Source organism: Rhinatrema bivittatum, chromosome 2 (genome assembly GCF_901001135.1).
Source record: "Rhinatrema bivittatum chromosome 2, aRhiBiv1.1, whole genome shotgun sequence".
NCBI lineage: Eukaryota > Metazoa > Chordata > Amphibia > Gymnophiona > Rhinatrematidae > Rhinatrema > Rhinatrema bivittatum.
This window is the reverse complement of record NC_042616.1, coordinates 670,145,381-670,164,843: the sequence shown is the minus strand read 5'-3', so window position 1 is coordinate 670,164,843 and position 19,463 is coordinate 670,145,381. Positions and strand designations below refer to the sequence as shown.

At 43.9% G+C, this 19,463-nt stretch overlaps 1 protein-coding gene across 10 annotated transcripts in view; it reads left to right on the top strand.

Moving 5' to 3' along the window:
* The window catches only part of STAU2 (staufen double-stranded RNA binding protein 2), a 559,185-nt gene that overhangs the window by 201,989 nt on the left and 337,733 nt on the right, over positions 1–19,463 (top strand). For all 10 annotated transcript variants that reach the window (XM_029591479.1, XM_029591480.1, XM_029591487.1 and 7 more), the window contains one exon: positions 19,059–19,271. In XM_029591479.1, the coding sequence (XP_029447339.1) occupies positions 19,059–19,271 (213 nt within the window). The remainder of the gene's footprint in view (positions 1–19,058; positions 19,272–19,463) is intronic.

The following is a 19,463-nucleotide window of genomic DNA, read 5'->3' as shown; positions in this document are numbered from 1 at the left end:
TTTGACTGCCGCAGCACACTGAACCGACGATTTCAATGTGTTATCCACTATGACGCCTAGATCTCTTTCTTGGGTTGTAGCACCTAATATGGAACTAAGCAGATGGAGTCAGATAAGGTTTCGAAGGGTGCTGGCATAAGTACATGTGCACCCTCTGCAGGAGCTCAGTATCGAGCATATCAAAGCCAAAAGAAGCTACCAAGGCTGGATCAAGTGTAACAATCATAAAAAACAATAGCCCACATGAGGCAACTGGCGCCAGAATTGAGAACTTGCAGAACGAACTAGAGAACAGACTCGCAAGTCAACAGGAACTAGAGAGAAATCGGGCACAAACGCCCAACAGGTATAAGAAAACGAAGTGCAGTGGAGATATCGAGCAGGTATGGTAACGAGAGGCGGGCGTGTGGACTGATCCTTGGTACTACAGGAACGAAAATTAGCAGGTAAGGAGTAATTTTCTTTTCCCTGTACGTACCAGGATCAGTCCAGACGGTGGGATGTATCAAAGCTTCCCTACACTGGGTGGGACCTTGAAAGCCCTGCTCGAATGACCTTGGTGCCGAAATACCCCATGGACGATGAGGGTAAATGCAATCGGTAATGGTGCGCAAAGGTATGGAGCGACTTCCAGGTCGCCGCTCTACATATCTCTTGTGAGGAGACGGACTGTACCGGCCTAGGAAGCAGCCTGAGAGCGAAGGGAATGTGCCTTAATCCCCCGAGGAGGCTCCCGACCCGCACCTATGTACGCTGAGACTATAGCTTCCTTGAGCCACCTGGCAATCGTGGTCTTCGAGGCCGGGGAACCCTTCCTCGGTCCCGACCACAACACAAACAAATGGTCGGAGACTCGAAAATCATTTGTGTAACTATAGCATGTTAACCTGTGTAACATTGTGTAACTATAGCATGGGTTATTTTTCCCTATATGCATCACCTTGCACTTATCCACATTAAATTTCATCTGCCATTTTGATGCCCAATTTTCCAGTCTCACAAGGTATTCCTGCAATTTGTCACAATCTGCTTGTGATTTAACTACTCTGAACAATTTTGTATCATCTGCAAATTTGATTATTTCACTCGTCATATTTCTTTCCAGATCATTTATAAATATATTGAAAAGTAAGGGTCCCAATACAGATCCCTGAGGCACTCCACTGCCCACTCCCTTCCACTGAGAAAATTGTCCATTTAATCCTACTCTCTGTTTCCTGTGTTTTAGCCAGTTTGCAATCCACGAAAGGACATCGCCACCTATCCCATGACTTTTTACTTTTCCTAGAAGCCTCTCATGAGGAACTTTGTCAAACGCCTTCTGAAAATCTAAGTATACTACACCTACCGGTTTCACCTTTATCCACATGTTTATTAACTCCTTCAAAACTGACAGAGGAGTGCCAAGAATAAGATGTTGGAAGTCCTCCAGTTTGTGGATGCCTCTAAGGAGGTGGTGGCTGTTCCTGTCCATGATATTTTTAAGGAGTTACTCCTTAGGATCTGGGAGCACCCCATCGCCAATCTGCTGGTCAGTTCGAAAAAACAGATGCCTTCTATCTGGTACGCAAGCTTTGGGATTTGAGAGGCATCGGCTCCCACACAAATCCGTTGTGGTGGAGTCTGCTCTTAGGAAAGTCAAGCATTCCCACGCATTCGAGCGTGTGACTCCTCCGGGTTGGAAGCATAGAGCGTTGGATGCCCTATAGAGGAAGTGTATCAGGGCTTTATGTTAATCACTGTATAGCCTCCTAACCAGCTGTACATTCCCCAATATAACTAAAAACCTGTGGAAACAGGTTCCGGAACTGTCAGAGCACCTGCACCAAAAGCAGCAGGACGCTTTTTTAGCAGTCATTAAGCAGGGCCTTGTTGGCTGGTAATACGAGGTGAGATCCACCTTCGATGTGTTTGAGATGGCGGGTTTTGATTGTGGCGGGGGAGCAATAAGCTGAACTGCCTTACCCTCGACGCTCTGCTCTCTGGTTGGGGGCAGGCTGCTTCTCTTTATGGACACGTTACCTCGGACCAGTGGGTTCTTTCAGTCATTCGCCAAGGGTACAGGCTGAATTTCAAGGATGTCCCCATGGAGTCTCCCCTTGCCTTTCTTGGGGCATGTCCTCACATCAGGAAATACTCTTGTCAGAGCTCTCTGCCCTCTTAATGACTGGTACCAGTAGACAGCGGGTTCTACTCTTGTTATTTCCTGATACCAAAGAGAACAGGGGGGTTCCGCTCTATTCTGGACCTGAGAGCTTTTAACAAATTTCTTCAAAGAGAAAAGTTCAAGATGGTCTTTTTGGGCACCCTGATCTCACGCCTGCAAAGAGGAGATTGGCTTTGCTCTCTCGATCTGAAAGATGCCTATGCTCACATCGAGATCTTCCATGCTCGCAGGTCGTTTCTACAATTCATTGCGGGCGGCAGGCATTTCCAATACAGAGTGTTGCCATTCAGCCTTGCCTCGGCCCAAAGGGGTCTTCACTAAGTACCTGGCAGTAGTACGGGCGCACCTCCACCATTGAGGGTACATATGTTTCCTTACTTGGATGACTGGCTGGTCATGAATGCCACCCAGGAGAGGGCACTTTGCTGTCTGAACTTAACCATTCAGATGCTGCAGTCTCTCGGGTTTGTCATCAACTTCCCGAAGTCTTATCTCAGCCCATCGCCTCAATTGAGTTTTATAGGTGCCCGTCTGGACACAGCACAAGCCAGAGCATTTCTGCCCCGCGATCGGGCACTTACCCTGTCGTCTCTTGCGTGCCTCATCCATCGAAGCAGGCAGGTGTTGGCCTGCCTCTTGCTTCATCTGTTGGGTTATATGGCTGCGTTTGTATATGTGACCCCATGGACTCACTTGTAAATGCGCATGATGCAGTGGACACTACAGTCGCAGTGGCATCAAGCCACCCAGGACCTCTATGTGAGCATTTGCATCATGCCACCTCTCTAGGTCTCCCTGTTCTGGTAAGAAAGTCTTGCCAATCTGGAGCAGGGTATTCCCTTCTAGACTCCCCTGACACAGTTTGTACTTACTAGGGATGCGTCCACCCTAGGTTAGAGGGTACATATGGACAATCTGCATACACAAGGGCTGTGTACAACTCAGGAAGCTTAGTGCTAGATCAACTTCCTAGAGCTGTGCATGATCCACTATGCCTTTGGGGCGTTTCAGGATCGCTTGTCCAGCAAAACCGATTCAGACAATCAGGTCGCGATGTGGTACATCAACAAACAGGGAGGCACTGGGTCATCCTGTGTCAGGAGGTGGTGCAGATCTGATCCTGGGCTCCATCCCAGGGCATCCTTCTATGAGACATGTACCTCGCTTGGATGGAGAATGTGATGGTGGACCGCCTGAGTTGAGCGTTTTGGCCCCAGGAGTGGTCCCTGAATCCAGGGGTGGCAGATTGCATCTGGAAGTGGATCTCTTTGCCTCCCCTTGCAACTGCAAAGTGAGTCAATTCTGCTCCCTGTTCAGTGGAGACAGAAAGTCAGCCTCGGACTCCTTTGCCCACTATTGGGGTGAGGGCTTTCTGTATGCATATCCTTCGCTTCCGCTGGTGATGAAGATGCTTCTGAAGCTCCAGCAAGCCAAGGGGATCATGATTCTCATTGCTCCCCATTGGCTGAGGCAAGTCTGGTTCCCGCTCCTGAAGGATCTCTCCATCAGGGGACCTCCCCCGACCTGATCACGCAGGATCAGGGCAGGCTGCGCCATCCCAACCTCAAGGTGTTGTCCCCTTGACCTCTAGGTCAACGTTTCTCAGGTCCTGATAGCTTCCAGGAAAGCCTTCCACAAGAAGTTTGTACAGCCTGAAGTGGAGGAGTTTTTCCGGTCTGGTATGTGGATCACGGCTTGGATCTGTTCACCTGCTCCACTCCGAAGTTGCTAGACTACATGCGGCATCTTTCGGAGGCTGGTTTGAAAATCAACTCATTCAGAGTACACCTGTTCACTGCCCACTACTGTTTGGACAAGGACTGCCAACATGACAGTAGCTTTGGCCAATCTGTCCTTCAGAATCTCTTTCAAGTGTAGTGGTGCACTTAGGGAAGAGTAATCCAAATTATGGGTACACAATGCAAATCCACATTAGGAGTCACCAGGAAAAGGATCTAGGCATCATCGTTAATAATATGTTGAAATCTTCTGCTCAGTGTGCAGCAGCAGCCAAGAAAGCATGTAGAATGTTAGGAATTTTCAGGATAGGAATGGAGAAGAAAACAGAGAATATCATAAAGCCTGCATATCACTCCACTTTGCATCCTTACTTGAGTACTGTGTCTAGTCTGGTCACCACCAGTTCAAAAAAGATATAGCAGAACTAGAAAAGGTACAGAGAAGGACAAACCGAAATGATAAAGGGGATGGAACGATTCCCCTATGAGGAAAGACTAAAAAGACTTTAACTTGGAGAAGAGATGGCTGACAGGAGATATGATAGAGGTTTATAAAATGAGTGGAATGGAACGAATAAACTTAATTGGTTGGTTGTTCTTTTAAAAGTATGAAGACTAGGAGACACAAAAAGAAAACTGAGAATATCATAAAACCTCAGTATCACTCCGCTTTGCGTCCTTACTTGAGTACTGTGTATAGTCCTGGTCACCACAGTTCAAAAAAGATATAGCAGAACTAGAAAAGGTACAGAGAAGGACAACCGAAATGATAAAGGGGATGGAACGATTCCCCTATGAGGAATGGCTAAAAGCCTTTAACTTGGAAAAGAGACAGCTGACAGGAGATATGATAGAGGTTTATAAAATGAGTGGAATGGAACGAATAAACTTAATTGGTTGTTTATTCTTTTAAAAGTATGAAGACTAGGAGAACCAATTGAAGTTACTAGGTGACACATTTAAAACTAATAAGATAAATTTGTTTTTACTCAATGCATAATTGTTGCCAGATAACGTGGTGAAAGCTATTACTGAAGCTGTGTTTAAAAATAAAAAAAGGTTTGGACAAGTTCCTGGAGGAAAAGTCCATAAACTGTTATTAAGGTAGAATTGCAGAAATCCACAGCTTATCCCTGGGATAAACAGCTTGGAATTTATCTACCCTTGGGATCCTGCTAGGTACTTGTGACTTGGATTGGCCGCTGTTGAAAAAGGATATTGGGCTTGATGGAGCTTGGTCTGTCCCAGTATGGCAAGTCTTATGTTCTTGTGATCCCAATAATTGGGAATGGCTGTAGCAAAACAAACATTGGTCGAATTGGATAACTTCCTGCATACAACTTTCAGGCGCCAAGCGCACCGTTTAGCCCCTGTTTGGCCGTGCGTTTTAGACGTGCACTATTATTACCCCTTGTATTGTAAGGGGTAATAATAGCACGTGGAAAACGCATGGCCAACCACCCCGAAACTAATAGTGCACATCACATGCAAATGCATGTTGATGAGCCTATTAGTTATTACCCCGGATACTGAAAGTAAAATGTGCGGCCAAGCAAGGGCAGGCGTTAACCATAGAAAGCACCGGAAAGTGTACAGGAAAGCAGAAAAAACTGCTTTTTCTGTACACCTCCGACTTAATATCATAGCGATATTAAGTCGGAGGCACCAAAATAAAAAAAATAAAATCTGCCGCCGGTCGGTAGGTTCGAAAACGGACACTCAGTTTTGCCGGCGTCTGTTTTCCAAACCTGTGGCTGTCAACGGGTTCAAAAACCAATGCCGGTAAAATTAAGCAAAAGATAAAAATAAAATAAGTGAGCAGAAAATAAAATAGAAGCAGATTTTGGGCTGGCCTTATGACTTACTTATTTACTTAATTATTTGATTTGATTTATATTCCAGCTTTCAGCCACTTCAGAGCTGATTACATTCAGGCACTGTAGGTATTCCCTGTCCTCAGAAGGCTCACAATCTACGTTTGTACCTGAGGCAATGGTGGGTAAAGTGACTTGTCCAAAGGTCACAAGGAGTAGCAGTGGGATTTGAATCCTGTCTTCCCTAGATCATAGCCCATTGCTCTAAGGATGAGTGTATTTTATTGGGTCCAGCTGGGTTTTGATACATTTTAAATGATGGGCACTCTGTGATAATTTTCTCTAAAAATAAAATAAAATAAAAAGATACCAGATTGGAGCCAACGGTGTCTTCCATCTTTCTCTTCAGCTGCAGTAGATAAAAGGAAGCCAGTTCAAAAAGGTTTTAGGTCAGTTACCTGGTGTAACTCAACAGAAAAACAACCAGGAGAGATTTGTGTATAACCCTGAGAGTTTTATGTATAACTATGAAAGATTTACTACTTAATTGTTTTTGGAGTTCTTTTGTTTCCTTTGTTTTAATTGTTTTATTTGTTTTAAACTGTTTTAATTGTTTTTAATTATTTTAATTCGTTTTTAATTGTTTTAACTGTTTAACTGTTCCTTGTAAAGCCCTTGGGCGTCCACTAATGCCTCTGGCGTTTTCTCTGTTACATGTAAACCGGATTGATTTGTATATTGTACAAGAACTTCGGTATATAAAAACTAAAGATAAATAAAATAAAATAAATACTTTGTATACCCTTGGGATGAGAGGGCGATTATATACTTCTGGTGCATATCCCTACTGTACGTAGAACATATTGAGATCAATATTCAGTAGTCTGTGTGAGTCACCAAATCCATGTGTAAGTGGGCTCGTGGAGATTTATGCTTGCATTTTATAAAGTGTGTGGTGGGAGCTGCACTATAAAATATTACTTATTTCTGCCCCAAAAGTTTGCATATATTTTTCATTACCCATGTATTTGTAGTGCAGGAAGATTTATATTTTTCCTATCCATTTTTTAAAAGAATGTGCATATATTTTATCAGGCAAGTAGGTATTTCTCCTTTATAAAAGAAGGACACCCAGTCAGAGTCTTCACAACTCCTTGGAAAGAAAGAATTTCACACTCTGTGCAGAGAGAGATTTTTTGCCATCTGGGAAGGATTTCCCACTGACTAAAGGGGCCCTAACAAAAGGGGACCACTGCTCAGCCTAAGCCAGGAGGCTGGCTGGAATCTTGCACAGATAGAGGACCCAGAAGAGTAATTAAAGATAGATAAAGAGAGTGAACTGTGGTGCTGGAAATTCATATTTATTGTGCCATAAATTCATCATTGTCTTCAGTAAAATTATTATTTTGGACACTCACCCAGTGGCCCTGCATCTCCTTTGGGCACATAGCATACAGAATATACCAAATGTACATCACCCAGGGAAATTCAAGGAAAGATGTCAGCCACCCTGCACAGGGACCTGAGAGAACCCATTTCTTCCCCCAGTCGGAAGGACCTACACCTTGTGAATTAAGGGAAGTAGAAGAGTTAGCCAGGGTCCCTGCCCCAAAGAGTCGATAAATAACTTTATGGCCTCACCCGTGCTAGACCTGCACACTAGGTTGGGGTTACATATATGTTAGAAAGTATGTGACGCATAAGAGAGAGAGGAGCAAGTTTGTGCATACCTCCTATCCCTGACTAATCCGTGACAATCTCAGGGTGATTGGAATCTAAAGTTACCAAGTATGTAGAGCAATGGATATTTTTTATCCTTAAGTTTTAATTAGTGGAGTGTTATTTGATGCATCTTCTGTTTTGAAATATTTTATTTATTGGATAATTAAAAAAAAAACCCCAATGGTATATATTTTTAATCATTGGATGTTCTATTCGTCAGCGCTTTGAAATATTTATTCTTTTTATGAGCATGGTTTTAATATTATAATTGATGGTTTATATATCTTGATTTTATTGTTTGATGTTTAATGAGGAATGGTGATGTTTCTGTTTTTCCATTGTTGCACTGCATATGGAGTCTGTCTTGTTATGGTTTCCAATTCAGTTTTTGTTTGCATTTTTCTAGTTAAACTTTATTGTCTCTTTATTCTGTATTTGGTGAGGGTCTGCGTGTTCTGCATGTGTGACTGAGATGAGGTATTCTGCTAATGTATAGTTTCTGTGTAGGGATCTATAACAGCTTGGCTTGTTCTGTTTTCCTAGTATCAAGTGTATTGGTGTTTTAGGGCCTATTGTAATATTTTCAATTTTGCTTTTTCATAGGTAAAGTTGTTACTGTTTGAATGCTGGCAGTTTGTGCAGTTTTCTCTGGGAGGTTTATAATATTGTAATTCAGTTTACTCAAAGCTTTCTGAAAGTCAACATGCTTTACAATAGTCCTAATACCATATAGTATTGGACTATTGGACTACACAATGAAACAATAAACTAGTTCAGCTTATATCTAAAAAATAGGTTCTTTCAAGTTCAGATCAACAACACACTATCAGACAAATTCAATCTTGGAACAGGTGTACCGCAGAGATCAGCCTTATCCGCAACCCTTTTTAACATATACATGCTCCCATTATGCCATCTACTAGCAGGATTAGGAATCATACATTACATTTATGCAGATGATATTCAATTAATTCTATCAATCGATGACACAATAGAAACAACATTAAACCTAGCTAACATGTATCTAGACATCATAAAACAACTATTAAACTGAATGGAAGTAGTGATCAATATTGAAAAAACAGAATTTCTACACTTAGAAAAAATATTGAAATCATTCAAACCCCAATTATACTAAAAAACAACCATAAAATAGAACTAGCGGAAAAAGTAAGGAACCTTGGAATAATAATGGACCCCGAAATTCATCTAAAACAACACATATCGCTAAAAATAAAAGAAGGCTATGCTAAACTCATGATCCTCAGAAAACTTAAACCATTACTAACTCCTGCAGATTTCAGAACAGTGCTCAATTACTGTAATGCACTTTTTCTAGGACTCCCAAATACAACAATAAGACCACTTCAAATTCTACAAAACACAATAGCGAGAATACTAACTGGAAAAAGAAGAAGAGACCATATAACTGAAACTCTGGCCAAACTTCACTGGCTACCCATAGAACAAAGAATAAAATACAAAACACTATGCACAATACATAAACTAATACATGATGAAAAAGCAGACTGGCTAAACACTGCACTACCACACAGGAACCTTCGTTCAGCAAACAAAGCTCTCTTAACCATTCCCTCAGTCAAGACAGCGAGACTAACCCAGGTAAGAGAGAGGGCATTGTCTTTAGCAGGACCCACACTCTGGAACACAATGCCTTTGGAGACCAGATTACAGAGAGACCCCAAAACATTCAAGAGAAGTCTAAAGACATGGCTTTTTAAGCAAGCCTTTTATAAAGAGACCGGAGAATAGAAAATACACTGGAATAAACAGAAGAGCACCGGCACACAGCACTATTCTCATAAATGTGCATTACAATATTTAACAAATTGAGTACACAATGAATGTAATAATATAACACAGTCAATGTGATTTTTTTTACCTATAAAAGTACCTTCTGGGTACACCTGGCCAGAACCTACATCACTAAACATTTGTAAGTATTTTTATGATTTAATGTAACCGAAACTTAATGGCACCTGTTAGAATGTACTATAGTACACTTACTCCAAACTTACTTATGTGCCTACATGTAAACCGTTGCGATGGTATATAACTTAGCGACGGTATAGAAAAGACTTTAAATAAGATAATAAATAAAATAAATATGGCTACAGGTGCATTTTTTTTGCAAAGTTTTCTAATTGGTACCATAGTAGTACATGTAAATAATATCCATGTATAAGTGATATTTTTATCTTAGAACACTGAATGTTCTTTTTCGTGTAAAATCTGTTACTATAAAGACATAATTTATTTGTGGGAAGGGTAAGTCTAGGAGTGTGTGCAAGGCTGTAAGTTTCACCTATGATACCTAATGCCCTTGCACCAGCTCTGACTGCACTGGCTCCACAAAAGAAAGCAGGATTCCACCTGGAGCTGTGCTACTTTAGGTTAGTGGCTCTCCCCAGTCTTGGAAAACAGCTGAAAAAATTCCCACACTCAATCGCTAGTATATAAAAACGGGAACCATCCACGAGACTCAAATTAATATGCCAAACAATCCATCCTTCTTAAATCCTTATGAATAAGAATAAACCGCATCAGCAAGCCTGACAACGTGCCTTCTTTATCTCAAAAGGCCGACCGCTCAACTCAGTCATTTACGGTATCAATTACTATTTTTCTGTGGGTTTTTTTGTATTCGCGTTGAAAATCGTAACTTTGCAACAAAAATGACCGTGGCTGTATAACGACCGATGTTTCGCTTCCTCAGGAGCGGCATAGTCATTTATAATCATTCTTCCATGTCAAGCAAGTACTCTAAAAATAGTGGATACAAAAACATCCATTAAAACAAAATAACCAACAATCCAGAAAGTACTTATCTGTCCGCTGGCAAATATACCCCTCATCTCGGACTTCACATCTCATACTTCTTCTCAAATGGAGCAGAGGCGACCAATCTGGATTGTTGGTTATTTTGTTTTAATGGATGTTTTTGTGCCAATAAAATTTCTGCAATTTAAAAATCTGACACTGGCTGGCAGTGTCTTTACTTGCAACTGACTCAAGAGCCAGACTAGGAATCCAGGATATATCTCTATGAGAGATATAAGCAGGTGTGTAAGGAGCCCAACCGGGGGCTGCAGATCTCACCCCGGTCTAGAATATACTCAACTGCTTAGTTATTTAGGAAAGATGAAGTTTGTTTTAGAGATATTTGGGCTCACTTCTGGCATGCTTTTGGAAGCTGTTGATAGATGTGCTGTAGGGACATGAGGGTGTCAGATACCCCATGGGTTGGTTTTGAAAAAATCCCCTGGCTGATCTTTTCTGCAATCTGCCCCTGGGCAGGGGGAATAGGGAGAGGGGGTGAGGAGAGTTTCATAGGGAGTGAGGTTTGGGGAAGACCATGAGAACACAGGCATAATTGATTTGGTAGAATTGTGAGGGAGACATTATGGGTGTTTGTGGCAGATTTTACCATTTTTATATGGCAAATAACTGCTTTATTTCTGGTTTTGTTTTAACCAGTTTTCACTGGCAGTTTTGCCTGACCTTTAACAGAGGGCTGATTCACAAGAAGAAACATGGCTAAACTTCCCAAATAAGAGATGGAAAGTCTAGATTATTAAAGAAAACCATTTTTTTCCTGAGCTCATTTATTAGAATTATATCTGTGTAGTATGTATTTTTTTTAAATTTTATCTAAGTTGCCTGTATTGTTTTAAGAAGACGTTGGCTTACATTTTAGTGAAATAACTGAGTACTTAATCTTTTCCCTGGCATTTAGTATTTGGCATCTAATAAGACTGTTTTCAGAACTGTATGTATTTTTCTGTGAGCTTTCATTATCTGCAATCATATGATTACTATAATCTAGTTAGTTTTTCTTCAGCTAAAAATGTTACTATTAAAGCAGTAATCTTGTATAGGAGAGTAAACAGTTTATGAAATTTTCAATATACAGTAATGATTTTCAGTACTCCATATTATCTTGAGATTAGCTGCTTTTAGTTCCCAAAAGCCAGTGAGTTCATTGTATAATTTATTTTAACTTTTTATTTATCCATATCCATTAAAATATGCAAGAAATCCTCTTACTCAGAGAAGAAAAAGGCTGGTACAATTGGAAAATAATTTAAACAAAAGAAGAAGACAGAGAAATATAAGGTAAACCTACATAATATAACCTCCAACTTAAGTTCACAGTGAGGGTTGGGAGTGATGACACTTGCACTATCTAAGGAAATTTAAAGTAAAAATACAAAAAGGGATTAACTAAAAATATAGGGGCAGATTTTTAATCTTATGCGCGCGGGGTACATTTGTGCGCGCTACCCGGCAAGCACAAATGTACACCCGATTTTATAACATGCGTGCGCTGCCGCGCGCATGTTATAAAATCCGGGGTCGGCACGCACAAGGGGGTGCACATTTGTGCACCTTGCGCACGCCGAGCCCTAGGGGAGGCCCGATGGCTTTCCCCGTTCCCTCCGAGGCCTCTCCGAAATCGGAGCGGCCTCGGAGGGAACTTTCCTTTTGCTCCCCCCCCCACCTTCCCCTCCCTTCCCCTATCTAACCCACCCCCCTGCCCTATCAAAATCCCCCCCTATCTTTATTGCAGGAGTTACGCCTCTGGCAGGCGTAACTTGCGTGCGCCGGCCAACTGCCCGTGCGCCAACCCCCGACACAGCCGCTGTGCCGGAGGACTCGGGACCGCCTCCGAGCTGCCGCCCTGCCCCCGTCCCCGCCTCCGGACCACCTCTTTTTCAAAGCCCCGGGACATACACGTGTCGCAGGGCTTGCGCGCGCAGGGATAGGTTTTAAAGGGTTACGCGCGTAACCCTTTGAAAATCTACCCCACAGTGTAATATAGCATAGCGCTCTATATGCAACTCTCATTAAATAAAAAATCAAGATTTAACTTCAGGAGCTAAGAGAGAGGACAACCTATTTTTAGCATTGAAAATATTTACCAAATGATCAGACTGAAGGAATACCTATTCTTTTCCCTGCAGCATAAGTATACATATGTGCCCATTATGTGTCTCTGTACAACGCCACATACATCTGGCCTGTGTTGTACAAATGGTGATGATGTATAGGGAAGCTAAAGTCATCTGCTTCCGAAGAAATAACTTCCTGACTTATAGCAAGAAACTGCATTACCCTGCGAACATCCCAAAAAATACACAATGTGTCCCAGTTCACGGTATAATTTTATCTGCTCGTCAGGAAAGCTGTGTTGGTTGCAACAGAAAGTTTAGAGGCTCTGTGAACTAGCCAACTAAGATGTCTTTAATTAATGTTTTGGCCCAGTAGTTTCCTTCTGCACATTTAGGATTCTAGCTTTATTCGAACTGTTGCTGCACCTCTATTTACTGCTAACCCTCCCCCAGGGATTCCCCCCTCTCCTCCCGACCTATTTTATTTTCCCCTCTCATCAGCCCTCGATCAGGGGCCATGCAATCATGAGCCCCTAAATTGGGTCGCTAATTGTTGCCATAGTGTGATGACTGAGGCTCCCTCTCCCACCATCCGCCCTCCAGGAGCTGTGAATGCTGCCTCTGCAGCATCCCCAGCTAGGGGAGCAGAGTCCTGGCTCGGGAACTGAACTCGGGTCATCTGCATGGCAAAGCGCAGCTCTGCTGGCCCATTGAGATGTTTTAAGAGAGTAATGGCTGTCATGGTTCTGTGAACTGGTGTAAGGATCCAGAGATGGTCCTCCTGAAACTGTGCTTATGAATTGTGGTTTACAGTGCAGGCCTGAGCACTACAATGTGCGAAAAATAACAAAACTTGGATTTTTGTTTGGTTTGGGTGAGAGCTCTACAATATGTAGCTCATCTGTAGGTAATATGTTGATGAAGTAGTGGCCTAAGCTGACGTCGGTGTTAACTGTTAATAGATCAATATTTTGTTTTGCTTGCATTTTCCATAAACTACAGCATGTAGTATTCCTATGGCATGTGCAAGATCCTAGAGATTTCCTAACCACTGTATACATCAGCCACTGCCATTTTTTCTATTTTATCTTTTTTTTTTTTTTTTTTGAGTCAGTCCACTTCACCCTTACTCTCTCAAAGGTGCCTAGTTAGTGAAATTCTCTGCCAGCTGTATAGTGCGAAAATATATCAATGTACACAATAGAACAGTACGCTTAGGAGAGAGTCTTTTCCCCATTATTTTTAAGGGTTCTCCTGCGCGAAGTTCATGCAAATTCATGTTGGTCCAAGCCGCCTGATGCTACCAGAAAGGCACAAGCAGGGAGTACATTCTGCACCCCAAATTATGGAGAAAATGGCTTTTTACTAAGATGTTATCCCCTCCCCCCGTGAAAGCGTAGCACTGAGTCCTGGAGTTAGCAGAGTTGGAAAGTGCGGTGCTCTTTCTTTCCCATCAAGGGCAATAACAGTGATTGTGTTTGTTTCCCTCCATTGTCTGATCAAACCTGGTGGTTGAAAGGCGCTCAAGGTTTGTGCACCTGTCTCTCTTGGTCCAAGAGACTAGCCTTATTATTTATGCTGTTAACTTTTCTTGGTCTTCTGATAGAATTTAGAGGGAAGAAAGTTTGACAAAACTCACTCCGTTTGATTTTTCATTTGAAAAGGAAAGTTGAAAGGACAGAAACCATCCACCCACACACGCTGATGTAACTTTCAGAAAATCATTGTACTGTTGGGCCTTGAGGCAGTGGGTGATGTCACAGATGAGTACACACATTAGTTTATTCAACTCTAAAGATCAAATGTGTGCTTTCCTCCCCAGAGAGAAGCATAGCTTTATGATGTGTACTTTAGAAAAGGGAATTTGTGGAAATGTAACACTCCTTTATGTTTCAGTAATGGGAGTTAGCAGCAGCTGAGAATAGACCCAAACACTGAGCATTCAGTTACAGTTTGTTAAAAAAAAAAGAAAATGTCTTCAACCTCAAATGTACTTAAATTATTAAATATTTTGGTTATTTAATTATACTATATAAACATTTTTCTTTCTCTGGTATCACTGCACCATTTAATTCCATGAAGCTTGCATAATAGCAGTAATATTTTAGACTTACATCATCCTTTTCATTCAAAGTATACATGTGCACTTCACAGTATACCGTTTCAGAAACTTTCATGCAGCCACCCCTGGGTTGGATGGCCTGTACATATGATACTTGGATTCGTAGCTCAGTTCTATATTTGTTAGATCAGTGGCATACCTGGCACAGGATTCACTTCATTGTGGCACACCACTCCCTCCCTCACCCCCTGGCATCATTATCATTTTCCCTCTCCCTCCATCCCCCTGGTAATCACCTTCCCTCTCCCTCACTTCCTAGCATCATCATCATCAACTTCCCTCTTCTTCACTCCCAAGCATCATCATCATCATCTTCCCTCTGACCTACCCCTTCTCCTTCCATCCCTCTCCCTCACCCCCTGTCATCACCATCAACTTCCCTCTCCCTCACCCCCTGGCATCATCATCACCTTCTCACTCCCTCTACCTCGCCTCCCCACCACCTGGCATCATCATCATTATCATCTTCCCTCTTCCTCTCCCTCCAACTCTCCTCCCCAACCCCTGGCATTATCATCACCTTTCCTCTGCCCCTTGGTATCATCATCTTCTCTTTCTTTCCCTTTTCTTCCACCCTCCCTGGCAAGCACCTTCTTTTCCCTTTCCCTCTATCTCCTTGTATCACCTTCCCTCCTCCTCACTTCTGGCATCGTCATCACCATCGCTCACCTTCCACACCTCTCCCTCACCCCCTGGCATCGTCATCACCTTCCCTCTCTTTCCACCCCCCCTGGCATCATCACCTTCCCACCCCCTTGCATAATCAACTTCTTTTCCTTTTCCCTCTACCCCTTGGCATCACCTTTCTTCTCCCTCACTCCCTGCATCATCAACATCTTCCCTTTCCCTCCATCTCCCTCCCTCCCTCCATTTCCCCCCACCTCCTAGCATCATCATCTTTTCTTCCTTTCCCTCTCCTTCCACCCTCTGGCATAATCACCCTCTCTTCCCTTTCCCTCCATCCTCTGGTATCAGCTTCACTCTCACTCATTCTCTGGTATCATTATCATCTTCCTTTTCCCTCATCCCATTGCATTAACATCATCACATTTCCCTCTCCTTCCATAACTTTCCCCAACCCCATGGCATCATCACCTTCCCTGTTCCCAGTCTTCCTGGTATCATCATCTTTCCTTTCTTTCCCTCTCCCCACGTACCCCATGACACATTCAGCTGTCCCTTCCCCCCAATGTCCTGGAACAGCAGAGGTCTGTGAGCAGACTTATCTAGTGCTGCGTCTTCCTCCTCTGTCAGCTTCCTTCTAGAATCAGAACAGCATGGGGATAGCAGATCTGACAAGAATGTAGGGCCCTGTGCATTTTCTACTGAAGAAGAGAACCAGCAGAGGGGAAAGTACGAGTATCTGCACATAAGCCTGCTCTCCAACCTCATCCTGCTGGCTGGAGAACGTCCTGCAGGCCAGGATGGAAAGAGAATGTGAAGATTGTATCCGTGCCAGACCTGACCTTCAGCCATGTTACATTGGTTGGGAAACGTTGCATTAAGACTATTTCTCCTAGCACAAGCAGGATGGAGCCCCTCACACATGGGTGACATCATCGGATGGAGCCCAGCATGGAAAATTTATGTCAACATTTCTGGAACTTTGAGCAAACTGAGCATGCCCAGCATGCCCTAATCCACGCATCCATGTGGGGGTCTCTTTTTTTTTCTGCGGAGCTTTCGCCTTATGGAAGAGTGAGCTTGTGGCTTTTCTTTTGAAATTGCCTTGAAAAATGTTCACCATCCTGTTCGGGGGGTTTTTGTGTAATTTCACCGATCACGAAGCTCTCTCGTTTCCCTCTGGTTTTCCCAGTCAGGTTTTTTGGTAGTCGGTAAGTCTCTTTTTGCTTTCATTCCCCCCACCATGGCAGCGGTGCCTCAGTGCCCACCGGCGTCAACTGCCCGCCATCACCATTCTTTGTTTTCCCTTTTCTTTCATTTGTCATGGCCTCATTTGGTTTCCGTTGGTGCCCCAGTGTCCGAGGACCATGTCCATCATGGGCCACAATGAGGTGTGTGTCCTCTGCCTGGGGACATCACACAATGTCCGGGGCTGCCGCATGTGCAACAAGATGACCAACAAAGGATGTCGCGCTCTGCTTGATAAGAAAGAGAAGATCTTTGGGTCAAAGAAGTCTGAGGCATCGACATTGGCATCGGCAGCATTGGCATCGATGGACCAGGAGCTGCACAGATGGACACTGAGCTATCGGTATCAGGGGGGATCATCAGCTCTGTCGGCAGATTAGGGACACCGGCGACCGTCCTCTGTTGGTCTCTTCCAAGTCGAGGACGTCTGGTTCATCATTGACCTCGCACTGGGGAAAGACTGGACTGAACACCGAGGGAAGCCAAGGATGCATTGGCACCGGTCATCTTTGATGCACAGTTCCAGGCTTGGGAAGGCGCTGGCTCCTGCCGTGATGCCCCAGAAGAGACCCTGCAGCGAGGAGTGCCCATCCTCTATTGATGCCGGGGGTTCACAATGGCTCCGCCGGTCCTGGTGCCATTTACCGTTACACCTCGGGGCTCCAAGGAAGATTTGGCCACCCCTCCTGCTTCCCAGTCAGTTTTGGCATCGGCAACTTTTGTGAAAGAGCTGGAGCTCAGGGTCCAGCTGGCAGTCCAGCGGGGGTTGCAGTGCATTGAACTGGTGGCACCGATGGTGCCGGTGCTGGCACTTGCCCTGCTGGAACCACTGCTGGAATGGCTCAACGTGCTTATCGGTGTGTTAGCGACCCTGTTGGCGTTTGTTCCCAGAAGATCATCGATGCCCAGCAGGGCATCGATACTTTCCCCGACTGATACACTGCTCGTTGCCAGTTCCGAGGAGGAGGAAGCTCAATTGATGCTTGTAGAGACACCAAGGCCTGCAGCTCCCCATCCAGCTTTGCTGGGGCCGGCACCAGTGCTACTGATGCCTATGCCTTTGGATGAAGGCTGAGCACCCAGGGCCCCCCATCTCCTATGGACTACAGTGAGGATGAGGCCCTGTATGACCCCTGGGGGGATGACAGTACAGAATCCTCCTCCGAGGACTCGGAGGGTCTCCCTTCGCAACTGTCTCCTCCAGATGAGTGAAGGAGGTCTCCTCCAGAGGACCTGACCATCATAAGTTATGTACAAGCAATGGCGCAGGCCATCATTAACTTTTCAGTTAATGATGGAGGAGGATTCCAGGCATAAGATGCTGGAGATCCTCTAGTTCATGGAGGCCCCTAAAGAGATCGTGGTGGTCCTGATGCACAAGATCAGGGAACACCCCCTCATAGTACCTCCTGTTAACAGGGAGGCGGATGGGGTTTACTTCGTCCAACAGGCTACTGGATTTGAGAAGCGTCAACTGTCACATGAATCAGTAGTGGTCAAATCCACTTTCAAGAAGGCCAAGCGTTCTTGGACCCATGCCCCTGGGTAAGGATCATAGAGCGATGGACGCTATTGGGAGGAAAGTATTCCAAGGGACCATGCTTATTGTCCGCATTGCTTCTACATGGAAGCAGGTGCAGGAGGTGGCCAAGTGGCTGCCTTAACAGCAGCAAGACCCCCTCTTATCACTGGTGCGTTAGGGCCTCGAGTGTGGAAAACATGAGGTTCGTTCAACCTATGATGTTTTTGAGATGGCAGCAAGAGTCTCTGCGGCAGAAGTCTGCGCCCGCAGAATGACATGGCTGAGGTCCTCAGATTTCCGACCGGAGGTACAGGAAAGATTCACTGACCTGTTGTACACAGAAGAGAATCTCTTTGAAGATAAGGTGAGGGACACGGTGGCCCATATGCGGGATCACCAAGCGACCTTCCAACAACTCTCTGCCAGCACTTCAGACCCGCCCTTCTCAGCCAGGAGGTCCGCGAGGCAGGGTCAAAGGAAGTCTTTCTACCACCTAAGGAAATACTATCCTCCACCCCCTTGTTCCCGTTTGCAGAGAGTGAGCTCATAGGGCTGTCTCAGGCAACAGAGAGCTCCCAAGCCCCAGCCAGCTCCCCAGCCAAATCCTGGGATGGGGTTTTGACTGGATCATAGGGAGTATAAGCCAGCCACCTGTACCAGAGACACTGGTCCTCCCCTGTCGCAGGCAGGCTATGGTTCTTTGCGGATCGGTGGCCCAGTATAACTAGTGGGTCTTGTCCATTGTCCGTCAAAGGTACCAATTAAACCTATTTGGGGTCCCACCAAATTGCCCCCTGTGCCCTTTTTGGGAGCCAATAATGCAACAGGAGGTACTACTTCGGGAGCTCTCTGCTCTCTTAATGGCTAGAGTGGCCGAGCCTGTTCCACTAGGGCAAAGAGTATGGGGATTCTACTTCCGGTACTTCCTGTATATTTAAAAATTATTACTTCATTATATGTATGTGCATTTTGTAAAATAAAATACTGGCTATAGTCATGCATAGGGTTCTGCACTTAATTGAATCCTAAATATTTTAAGTTAAAATGTTTTACTTGTAACTTGCTTTCTGTGTCTTAATCATTTAAACTGCAAACTAATATTTGAAAAGGTAATTCTGAAATATGCACCTAAATTTGATTTACATGGACGTAGTCCACTTGTAATGGAGATTTTCCTTTTTCAATAGGTGATTAAAGAAAGTGGACCGCCACACATGAAGAGTTTCATTACACGAGTCACAGTAGGAGAGTTTACTGCAGAAGGAGAAGGGAACAGCAAAAAACTGTCCAAGAAACGTGCTGCAACAGCTGTCCTACAGGAACTGAAAAAACTGCCTCCTCTTCCTATGATTGAAAAACCAAAACTTTATTTCAGCAAACGCCCCAAAACTATATTAAAGGTACTGCATGGTCAGTTATGTCTTTTAAGTTAAAATCTTTTCAAGTTATAAATGCTCTAAAAAAAAATCAACAACAAAAAAAGGCATGCTAAAACTATGGTGCTTTTGTGGGAAACTAAAGAAACTAATTTTCAGCACAAATGAAATATGGCTTAAGACTGCAGTTTTTACTATGAAAACAGAATTGTTATT